This window comes from Scophthalmus maximus, chromosome 19 (assembly GCF_022379125.1).
Source record: "Scophthalmus maximus strain ysfricsl-2021 chromosome 19, ASM2237912v1, whole genome shotgun sequence".
Taxonomy (NCBI): Eukaryota; Metazoa; Chordata; class Actinopteri; order Pleuronectiformes; family Scophthalmidae; genus Scophthalmus; species Scophthalmus maximus.
In genome coordinates, this window is record NC_061533.1 from 16,246,281 (window position 1) to 16,257,444 (window position 11,164).

Here is an 11,164-nt window from a genome sequence, read left to right on the forward strand (position 1 = left end):
CTTTAACATCCGCCGCCACCGCATGATGTATAGTGAAAGTCGAGTCGGGTTCTCTGAGCAACGCTGTCGGCTTTCCCTAAGTCCTATGAATCCTCCTTTACACCTTTCCTTGACCTCTATGACGTTTTCCACTGAGGTCAAGGAATAGTAGATAGGAAGAACATTTCGACCATTCGAGTCCAGCCCCGCGTGAAAGGACATTTTATCCAGGTAAAGGGGCTCACACCAGCTGTCATGGTAGGCGCGTGTTTTGATCTTCATTCAATGAGTTTGAAGTGAGCATTGTGCCACTGTAACAACTCAGATCTCAAGTGAAAATAGCAATTCCACAGTGTAAAAATATATTAAAATGATTTATGGTTAAAGAAGCCTATCGAATGTAAAAGTAGTCGCTTTGCAAAATGATCCATTATATTAGTGCATTTGAAATATTGATGCACCATCACGTCTTTAATTCAACCTTAGTATAGTGCTGGTAAGTTTGTGAATCCCCCAATCAACAAAGCTCCAGTTGTGTATTTTCTGCACCCTCTATGACTATAACCCTGATCCATACAGTATCTCCTGAGATTAAAATAGTGAAAAATAGTGAATCAGGGTGTGTGTTATTGCGAGCTAATGTTCACTGGGATTTTCCTACTATTTACCACAAAAACTGAGTTAACATTCCATACGCAATTAACTGTGAAAATCCACTGCCTGGCATCACAGTATCCTTTTGCGATTCAGATGATGAGCATGTTAATGAACAGTGTTGCCTTTCTCATGTTAAAACAAGATTACTCAACAGTTTGTGGCACTATGATCTTCATTGAAATGTTTCTTTGTTGTCTCAAACACAACTTACTCTACTCAGTTGGGGTCAGTGGTGTTTGCACCACAATCGTGAAAATGTAACGATGAGTGTAGTTGTGCAGTAAGGGAAGGGGGCTTGTGCAGCCCCTTTTTTCTCCTTTTTTTCCCCCTTTTAAATCTCCCTCGAGTCTCTTATTTAAAAGCAGGATGTTTGTTGATGTGGGGAAGCTTGAGTAAATAACTGAAGGCGCTCTAACTCACGCAGCAATGTGATCTCACTTGGATGTCTCCTAGAAGGGACTATAAGAAATGCAGATTATGTTTACATGCCTCATGCCCCTCTGGTCAGTAGGGGGTAGACAGACACAGCGAGAGGCAATGCTTTTCCCAAGCTGGGTCTGACCCCCTTTTAACTCCTCGCTGGGCTCCATCAAGCCCTTTGGGCAGCTCAGTTTGCTGCAGAGTCGGGCAAGCAATGGGCTTATGTGCAGGCTTTGCTGTGGCAGATTTTAAACCCATCTGTGGGGAAAAGATAGGTCTGGTTTATCACCTCTCATTTCTATTGCATATTCTATTTGTAAATCCCACAAATGTACATATAGTCCTGTTGCCGTAATCCCTTTGTCCCCTGTTTTCTCTCTTTTGCACACATCACAGGGGAAAACAAAAAAAAGTGACTGCTACAGTCAAAATCAAATACGGCAGTCAGCACTGGCCGACACAGTGGGCTATAAAATGCAGACCACAGTCTGTACACAAACAAAAGGATCGCTCTACACTCAGGGAGCAACGGCTGGAGGAGGATCACATGGTATAAAAAAACAGGACACAATCATGCTGTTACATTCTACCACAAAACCCTATTCTGTTTCTCTCTCTCTCTCACACACACACACACATACACACACATATATACACACACACACACACACACACACACACACACACACAGTGTAAGATCAATTGCCCACCAGTTTAGAACCAGAGGAGTGGATGTAAGCAGGCAGAAAATCGCAAGTCTTCTTCTCATGGACTGAACATGCCACAGGCTCAGCAGAAAGATTGTGGCTGGTCCAACTGTAATTACATGCTTTTTTTTATATTCTAAATATAAACTTGCATTCAGCACTTGCAACCCTTGCCCTACTGTTCTTACATTACTAAACCGCAAACATCCCAGGATCTATTTTCAGGACAAGACGGGAATAAAAAATAATATTCCCAGTAATTCTTGGTAAACAGTTCTTAATGAACAGTATATTACAAAGATGTATTTAAAGTTATGCAATATGAGTATCTGTTTAGGTTAGGTTTTCTCATCAACATTTAAGGTTTGCGAGGTTGAGCTTGTCAAGTGTAAAAGATAAACGGACAAAATGTTTTCAATGATCTTAATGTCTCAGGGATTTTATTGAAGAATCCATCTTGCACAACTGAATCAATGTGTGATACTGTCTGCAGCCGAATCCTTGCCTACTATCACCCATCAATCTGATGTGAGTTGATAAATATTATGATGGAAGCAAACCTATACTGCGGGAACACCGCAGGGAGAACGGGGAGCTGGTATGCGAGGCATATACTGGAATGATACTCGGAGTTAACAGCGTGCAAAACACCTGAGGGACTGAAGCAGCACTCAAGTCTGACTTGCAATCAAATTCTTAGTATGTCAAGAGACTGAAGTGTCGAGCAGACACTATTAGAAGTGGAGGCTTCCTCTGTATGGCAGCGACTCTGTGCAGGTAATCACCATGCTATGATGTATTCATGCTACAGTTTCCTGTAACATGAATATATTATACTAGTCTGACTTCTACTGGACAACACTTGCCACTACAACAACACATCATTCAGTCTGACAAACATTTGCATAAATGATCTAAAGCAAACTCTTTCCTCTATTGCTAATTGGTCAAATTAATGAATCAACTGCATTACACCCACCTCCTGTCCAATACGTTTTAATTTTACAACACGGTGTATAAGCAGACTAATAAACAGTGTACAGTGTGACAAAACCAAAAATACCACGCCAGTTACCAACGGTGCTCTGGTAGCCTTTATTTAATATATTTACAAAGAATACAAAACTTGTGTCCTTGATCTCAGATGAACTCTCAGACCATGTACACTAAATTCACAACATTTGCCTTTGAAACAAGGATTAAATCTTGACTTGACAGTTTCATTTGTGGTGCAGTTTTGTCCAGTTGGCAGCTTCTTTGCGACCTTGTTTCAAACCCTGTAAAAAAAAAAAAAAAAAAAAAATAGAGAAATATGAAGTTAATAGAGCTCTTAAATATGAACTCACACCTATTACTGTATGAACCTGAAGGCATTTGATAACTAGAATTACTGCCTCATGATTGTGGGCCACCGTCAACTAGTCATGTTGCCATTCACATGCACTTCTGTACAGACTTGTTTAAAATATGTATTTGACAATTTAATTTAAAAAAACTATTAAATGCATTTTTTTCCCATGGTAAGCATGTGAATTCTTCAGTCATGATCAAAAACGTTTGTTGTGAGGTCACAGTAACATTCATCTTTGACAACCAAATTCCTCCTTCAGTCACAATGAACATTGGTGATGTATCGTTTTCATGAGAGTGGGACGTATATGTATGTACAGACTGACAGCCATAAAACATAATGCCTCTGGCTTTGGCTGTTGCCAGTGCAGAGGCATAAAAAGGTTATTGTAGCCAAGAAACCTAACAGCAAAGAAAGAGCAGCTTTATCAAAAAGGCAAACGTGTCCAAATTACGATTTCTGCCCACAGACTGAGCCTGTACATAAAGCTGTGAATCCCCTTTTCTAGCCCATAATAAGCCCATTAGCCTCTGTGCACATACCAGGTAGTATCCTGTGTGATATCCACTCATGTACCAGGAGATGAGCATGCTGCCCAAGGCCTCGTCATCCATCATGTCGGGGCTCATCGGTGGAGGTGGAGGGATCATCTGAGGCAGAAACATCGACAGCAGAGGGAGTTTGATCTCAATGCAAATACTGGGGGCTGATGATATTTGTTGTCAATCACTAATGTGCTACATGAACTGTTTGTTTCTCAATTTACCAGATGGATTACAGAGACATTAGCTGAGATAAATCAGCAACTGCTGTAGCTTTTGCACTTGTAATATTGTAGGAAAGACATATTCCAAACTCACTGGTGGACCAAAAGGCATCATGGGAGGCCAGGAAGGAGGTATAGGTCCATGAGCACCAGATTGCCTGCTTCCCTTCTAGAGGACACACAAGATAACACATTGCACTGTGATCTCAGAACCCCTGGATCATTTTACATTAAAAGGAGGTTAACCTCTATATTAAATACGTTCAGTCTCTATTCATTCAATTCTAATCATAAAAACGTCCATGTGTATCACATGCAACCTGCAAGAAGGCTTCAGGATACAAGACATTTTTTTCATTCTTATTTAATAACTTTATATAGAGTAACATCAACACAGAGGGTTGAACATATACTATAACAAATCAAAATGAATTTATTGTAATTAAATACAGTGCACTTGTGATAAATGCCAACTATGAGAGGTTGTTGTTTACATTCCATTTTTATTGTTCACATTGTTTTACCATTACTTTAAGGCTTATAAAATAAATGTAAAAAACTAAATTGGTTCACAAATTTAATCTAAAGCAGCAACATGAATAAGGACAGTCTATGACCATTTTCTTTTCTCTCTGAATGAATGTTGAAAGAAAAAGGAGGTTGTTTTTTTCCTACCTGTCTGAAAGCATGCGTGGGAGGTGGGCATGGAGGAAACCCGGGGAAGCCAGCAGCCCACATCGGAGGGGGCTCTTTGTGGGCCTTGGACTTCTGGGCTTTACTGTGTGGCTGTTGTTTGGGCTTGTTTGCAGCGGATGACTCACTCTCCTCTGTTGACGATTCTGCTTCTTTCACCTTAATTGTCGAGACACAGTGCTTTAAGCTTGATTTGTTTTTTTAATACTTTGATTTCAAATTTCTGAAATAGATATGAATGTGATTTTGGAGGCAATGAAAAAAAGACAGGCAAAAACAGAAGAAATACATATGAACATGTCAATAACTAAATTGATTTACACTATCCATATTTGAGATGCAAGTACTATACTAATTACAATGTCATTATTGGATTGATTGTGGGATAGAAATGGATCTATGTCCATTGCATTCTGGAGTAATTATTTGACGAAGATCAAGCATTTTGACATTTATCTCACTTAGCTTCATGCTAATATAGTCAGTCTCCAGAGGCTAAATAAAACAGACAATAGAAAACGTTCAGGCCCATTTTACTCACATAATGTTAATTTTGTGTTGTCTACATTTGAGGAGTTAGAGAGTGCGGCCTGTCTATATTCAGTAAAGTTTAGAGCTGTTGATCCATCTACAATTTAAAGTGCATGTATACAAGGGTGTGTCGATATTGAAAATGTAAAATGTTCCATCTGTAAGGAAGCCCCTTTATTTTGACTGTAACACAGCGATAGCACAACGTGACTTAAAAAAAAAAGGGAATTTCAATCAGGTTATGAGACATGACATCATATCTTTTCATTTGGCATGTGATAAAAACAAAACGCTGATGTATTTGATGACTTAAGAGATGTCATTTACAACACCATTAACCTGTAAAATAAACAGGTAAGAGTGTAAAATATAACTTAAAAAAACACTAAACATACTGATAATTATAATGACAAATAAAACAAGACCCCAGTTCTGTTGCGTGTGCAAACTTTCGGGCAGCTCGGAGCACGCTTAGTGCCTCAAATTGGCGATTTATTTGCAGAATAATAATGATTCGTTTGTGCCGCTTTACCTTGGCATCTGTTTCGTCATCACCCTCAGAGAGCTCTGCGAGCAGGTCTTCAAGGTTCTGCTCCTCCTCGTTGCCGTAGCCTGTAAAGACAACTGTACAAGTGTCCCTCGTCTCGTCCATGGCGGAGATGGTGGCTGCATAGAGCTGGCCGTCCTCTGACCAGTAAGCACAGCACGAGTCCCCAACCTGCCACTGTGACACAACACCAAATGCGATTCAAATCAAACAATCACCCTGTTGTGCAGGCTGTGTCCTGGTCTGAGGTTAACGAAATCCAGAATTTAAAAAAAGATTGAAACGTTTCGTGAACTGTGGCACGAAACACGTCTTATTCAAATATCAATACATTAACTGTCAACACATTGCTGACCTCTGAGCCTCCCTCCTGAAGGTTCATCTATACATGGTCTCTGCTTCAGTTACTCACCACTTTATCAGGCGGTGCGTTGGTTCTTTTCCTGCTCTGGTTCTTTTTGTTGTTTTTGCGTTTCTTTCCTGGTTGGTTTTTCTTTGAGGCCGGTGGCTCATCTTCACTCTTGAGGGCAGTCTGGCAAAGGAAGCGGCGGCAGAGACATGCTGTAAGTGGCAAACGCAAACCTTCTCTTTTTTTTTTTCCACACAACAGAAAACGCGAACAGTTTTACCTTGAATGACACCACTGCCTTGTCGTACGCCTTTATCAGCGCGGTATCATCCCATATGTCTGAATCATCGCTCTGAAATGGAGAAGAGGAGATTTGGGAGCATCTTCAGATTACACGCTCATTCGAATGTGCCTTGCCTTTTATGGGCAATAAGAGATCGAATAAGAGCTGTCAGGTCGATGCTCTGAGCTGACGTGTTTACGTTTGCGTCCTCTCCACTGTGGACAGGACGCTGCAGCAGTCACAGCGCCACATCGTCGGCTACACTTCATTCACGTTCCTTTCCCAGGACGCAATAATACAAGCAGGCGACACATGGATCGATGAAATACACCCGGTACATGTCGTATTCCCCTTGTGTTGTGTTGTGTTGTTCCTTCCTTTCCTCTTCGTTTTCCGACTTAGCCAAACTCAGCGCTGGTGTGTGTGTGTGTGTGTGTGTGTAGCTTAGCCACCTAGCTCCCCGCCACCCCCCAGGTCTCCAGCTGCGCGGACACGTGTGAACGGATGTGCGTGTCGTCACCTCGGGTTCCCTCTGTGCGCCGCGACTCACCTGACCGGACCCGCGGCTGAACAGCACTTCTTTACAGCCGTTCGCCATGTGAGGGAGTTCAGGAAATCCACCGCTAAACCGCTAATTGCCGAGTGGGTACCGAGCAACGTGCGACGGAAGTGGTGACGTGCGACGCACGCGCTGACGTATATATGTTGCGACGCGGCGGTTGGCTTGGCAACGACGGCGGCGAGTCGTCCAGCCCCTCCGAGAGCCCGCAGGACGGATTGTCGTGAATTGCTGTCCAAAGTATTGTTATTTGCTGTCAACTAGGAGCCCCGGGGACCCGCGGAACATGACCGACTCCTCTCTGAGTTCTCTGGGTGCAAAAGTTGTTGTCGCTTCTTCCGGCGATGAAAACCACCCACCGGAAAACATCACTGACGGGTGAGTGGAGCTCCTTCTGTTCGACCCCGAGTCTCTCCAACAGAAGTCAAAGTCTGGTGTTGGCTTCGCCCAATGCTCCCGACCTGATCGGATCGGAGTCAACGTCTGATTCATTTGTTCTGGTCCAAGTGTTTTTTTTGTTCTTGTCCCTTTTCACCCAGAAGCACTGAAACGTTTTGGATGTCCACCGGGATGTTTCCTCAGGAGTTCATCGTCCGCTTCGCTGAAGCCACGACGATGTCTGCAGTGACAGTGGACAGCTACAACGGTATGAGGGCTGAGATGATAAAAAAAACAATACAATACAATAATACAATACAATAGAATAAAGTGTTTATTGTCATTGTACATGTACAACCACATTGGATGCAGTCCCATCAGTGCAAACATCAGAAAAAGTACAAAACAGTTAAACTACTGTAAAAGATCCTCTTAAAGTCACGATACAAATATATAAAATGAGACAGAAGATTCTAAAAAAGAAAGTACAATACACTTTTTTTAGTCATAACATTAACAGAAATGTAGTGTCTGTATCAAAAAGGATCTTCAGAACTATTGTTTAACAGATAACACGAAGGAAACCTGAACCAGACCAGAACACCTTCACAAGTGTGTAAAAGTACCTTAGTGTATTCTCCTTTTACATTCATAATAGAGGTTTGAGTCATTTGGGAACATTCTGGAGCCAAATAGGTGTGAAATAACTTCCCTTTCGAAAAATACATTTTGTTCATCTACAGAAAATTGAAGTACATTTCAAGATCACATGGCAATTCTTAATCCAATCTGCAGAACTAAATGTTAGCCCCCGATTCACGCACTTCAGGGCATCATAAGACGAGGAATCAGAGTGCAGCGGCAGAGCATAAATCTCTGATATTATTCATCTGAGAGGTTTTGGCCCAGTTCGTGGCATTTTGCAATTCCGGTAAGCAGTCCTCTTTCTTTCTTATGAGAGACTCTATGTGATGAATATGGAGATATTTGGAAAAAAAAAATCAGTTCAGATTTGCTCAAAGGACTTTAAGGCAAGGCAACTTCATTTGCATAGCGCGTTTCATGCACTAAGGCAATTCAAAGTTTAAAGAGTCAGAGATCAACAGGCCTGTAAAATCTGATAGGCCAATGGAAAAGTACTCCTAATTTGAAGATCAGGATTCAACGCCCGGCGTGACCAAACATAAATAACAGAGGGGATATTTTAACAATTTCTCAGAGAGAATTTATTTTATCTATATTGCTGATAAAGGGGTGGGATGTTAAACCTTTTAGGATAACAAGTCAGAGATTCAAAACTAATTCATAAAGAATCGTGCCTATTCATAAATCAGTTTTTCATCCTTATGTCATAAAGTTGAGGTGAACGGTTGCAGTTGGAAGACTTGGAAAAAAAGCTGGGGATTAGTCCTTGGCTGTTGGCTCAATGAATAATGTGGGGGAAAATAATGGGGACACAGGGGGCACCCTTGTCTGCAACCTCTGCTCTCTGGAGAACCAGACATCAGGCCGTATGTATTGACCATTAGATGTGAGCAAAGAATTTAAAAATTGTCATTTGGTCTTAAACCAAAGTATTGGTAGCATTGAACATTTGTCCACCTGAGGTTGCTGTAATTTCATGGCACTCAATCCAACGGTTGACCATGGAGGGATTGACTGATCAGCATTTACTACATTTTACCACATTTTCTGTGCTTAATGTCAAAATGATTTTGTTTCCAGACATAGTGCCAGATGATAATGTTCACAATTTGTCACATTTTCTCATTAAGTCTAAAATTCTGTTTTTCTGGAAGGATAAAACATGTCCAGGTGTGCTGTTTCAGTCTTTCAGATTTTTACAGGGATGTCTTAAAAGGCAATGTTTTTGTTTTTCTATCGCAGTCAAGCATCTAAGGATAGAGAAGACTGCCTCACAGAATGCTTCTCAGTTTGAGCTTGTCACAGAGAAAGGTAAGGGGAATGTCCACCTGCAATATCTGTTTGCACATTTGGATTAAATGCCAAATGAATTGGAGGAATTCGGGATTCACAATCTGTAATGTTTTATAGAATTTGGACATACGGAAGGACATCTTCAATCAAATGTTGTTTCAGTAAGTCAAAGTCAAAGTATTATTATGTAAAACATATGTATCTTTATATTCAACTGGTAAAACAATTGCTTGTCATTATTTTTCTCTTTCAGCTAAATGGAAGCAGTGCAACCCACCTTCGCTTTATCATCACCACAGGATATGATCACTTTGTTTCAGTACACAGAGTCACTGTGCAAAATTGACACACTTGATTATTGTGAATTAAAGCCAGATTTTTTTTTATATCTATATATGGTGTTATTGTTATTGGCATTATTTGGCGTCTAGCAATGTGAGTAGATCTCATTATAAGCTCATTCTGTTTTAATAAGGGACAAACACACTGACATCTTCTCCCTCGTGGCTGTCAGCGGTCGTGGTAACAGGGAATCTGATAAGAATATTTCATGAATATGTGATTATATTGATTTGGAAAAAAATCAATGAATGAATGTCTAAACAAAATGCTTATCAGTGGAGTTGCAATTGCAGACAAAGCCGAGAGCTATGGTGCATTTTTAAATGCGGCCACCAATTCTGAAATTAGCGTCCCCCATTTAATATGATGGGTTCACTTATGGGGCTTTTTTTTTTTTTAAATCCCACATTCAACTGTTCCTGCTAATTTCACAAGCTGATAGTTGGCAAAGCTTTAGAATAAAAGAGTCGGATTGTGATGAATGGTAAAATGACTTACAAAGGAAGTTTCTCTCTGTGTGTGAGATAGAGTTAATTAACTAGTTTAGAGCCACAGGGGCTTAAATTGGCATCAGTGCAGCCCCCACCCGCTCCTCACCCCCCCATGGGCAGAATTTGACATCCCCATAGAAATGAGGAACCACGGGCAATGCAGCTGGGGGGCTGGAGAAGCAGATGGTTTCCCTGCCAACCAGTGAGTCCATGAAGACTGCGGGCCTTTTCACACAACATAGTCAAACCACCCCCTGTACTTATACACTCCACACACACACACACACACACACACTCAACACACAAGCATTGACTCCTATCTACCTTCAGTGCTATTTCAACTTATCAGTAGAAAAGGGTTTAGCCGTTTGCATGGACCCTTTGGGACTCCCTCCCCAATTACTTTGCTGACTGTGGAGGAGCTCTGGGATTTTCTGCGGCTGTGTTTGCTGTACACTGGTCTGCATGCAAGGCTCTGAATAAACCAATAAAAATATGAAATACATGCCTGAGTAACTAGCCCCCTGATATTTTAGAGCAACTAATTGCTTAGGGGTACGGCCGGCATATAGCTCATATATGAGTGTGTAATGAGTAATGAGGGCAAGGTAGAAATTGATACACTGTTATTGACTCATCCATTTTTTACCAGTATGGAATATTTATTATAATGTTAGAGGTGAGGGTCGAGCCAGGAAATGAAGTGCAAACGCCTATTTCATAGGACATGTATTCAAATTGTGAATTTATTGCATATTTTCCCCATAAATATGCAACCAGAGATCCCTTTTTTGTGTCTGTTCAACACGAGGTGGGCTGGCAAATGTGCCTCCCTAATGAATTCAGGCCCCTTTTGTGCTTGACTGTCAGCCGATCAGAAGAATCACAGCAGGATATGAGTGTGTTATTATCATGTCACTGCAGGGCAGGGCTAAATTATCACCCAGTGTCTTCTTACGGCTGCCTAACTGCTGTCCAATCACACAGAGACATCTGCTGGACCACAGCTCTGTATGTTCAGCTGAGTCCACAAAAACGGATAGTATTTCATAACTCTCCCCCAAAAAACTGTTTTGCTGGGAAAACATTGCAGCAAACTATGTTTATTGCATACTGTTATGTAAGTGAAGGTGATCTCTTTTATTTGTTTTTTCTGAGAGAGAATCCCCCCAC

The 11,164-nt window shown here is 41.2% G+C and overlaps 2 protein-coding genes across 7 annotated transcripts; one reads left to right on the top strand and one right to left on the bottom strand.

Moving 5' to 3' along the window:
• Nucleotides 1-2,834: 2,834 nt before the first annotated feature.
• Nucleotides 2,835-6,973, bottom strand: smn1 (survival of motor neuron 1, telomeric). Of its 2 annotated transcripts, none has more exons than XM_035640299.2 (8): nt 6,834-6,973; nt 6,281-6,352; nt 6,064-6,183; nt 5,637-5,828; nt 4,556-4,732; nt 3,975-4,049; nt 3,657-3,764; nt 2,835-3,040 (listed from the first exon to the last, which is right to left on the bottom strand). In XM_035640299.2, exons 1-8 carry the CDS (start codon nt 6,879-6,881, stop codon nt 2,984-2,986), a joined length of 849 nt encoding a protein of 282 aa, XP_035496192.1. In that variant the 5' UTR covers nt 6,882-6,973; the 3' UTR covers nt 2,835-2,983. The 2 variants fall into 2 exon arrangements, with proteins under 2 accessions (XP_035496192.1, XP_035496191.1); XM_035640298.1 differs by having other exon boundaries at nt 6,804-6,942.
• Nucleotides 6,195-9,550, top strand: LOC118314125 (heat shock protein family B (small) member 11). 5 transcript variants are annotated; one of them, XM_035640303.1, is made up of 6 exons: nt 6,195-6,214; nt 7,107-7,220; nt 7,382-7,488; nt 9,108-9,176; nt 9,276-9,319; nt 9,412-9,550. In XM_035640303.1, exons 1-6 carry the CDS (start codon nt 6,210-6,212, stop codon nt 9,502-9,504), a joined length of 432 nt encoding a protein of 143 aa, XP_035496196.1. In that variant the 5' UTR covers nt 6,195-6,209; the 3' UTR covers nt 9,505-9,550. The 5 variants fall into 5 exon arrangements, with proteins under 5 accessions (XP_035496196.1, XP_035496197.1, XP_035496193.1 ...); XM_035640304.1 differs by having other exon boundaries at nt 7,385-7,488; XM_035640300.2 differs by lacking the exon at nt 6,195-6,214 and adding an exon at nt 6,466-6,617.
• The last annotated feature ends 1,614 nt before the right edge of the window (nt 9,551-11,164 follow it).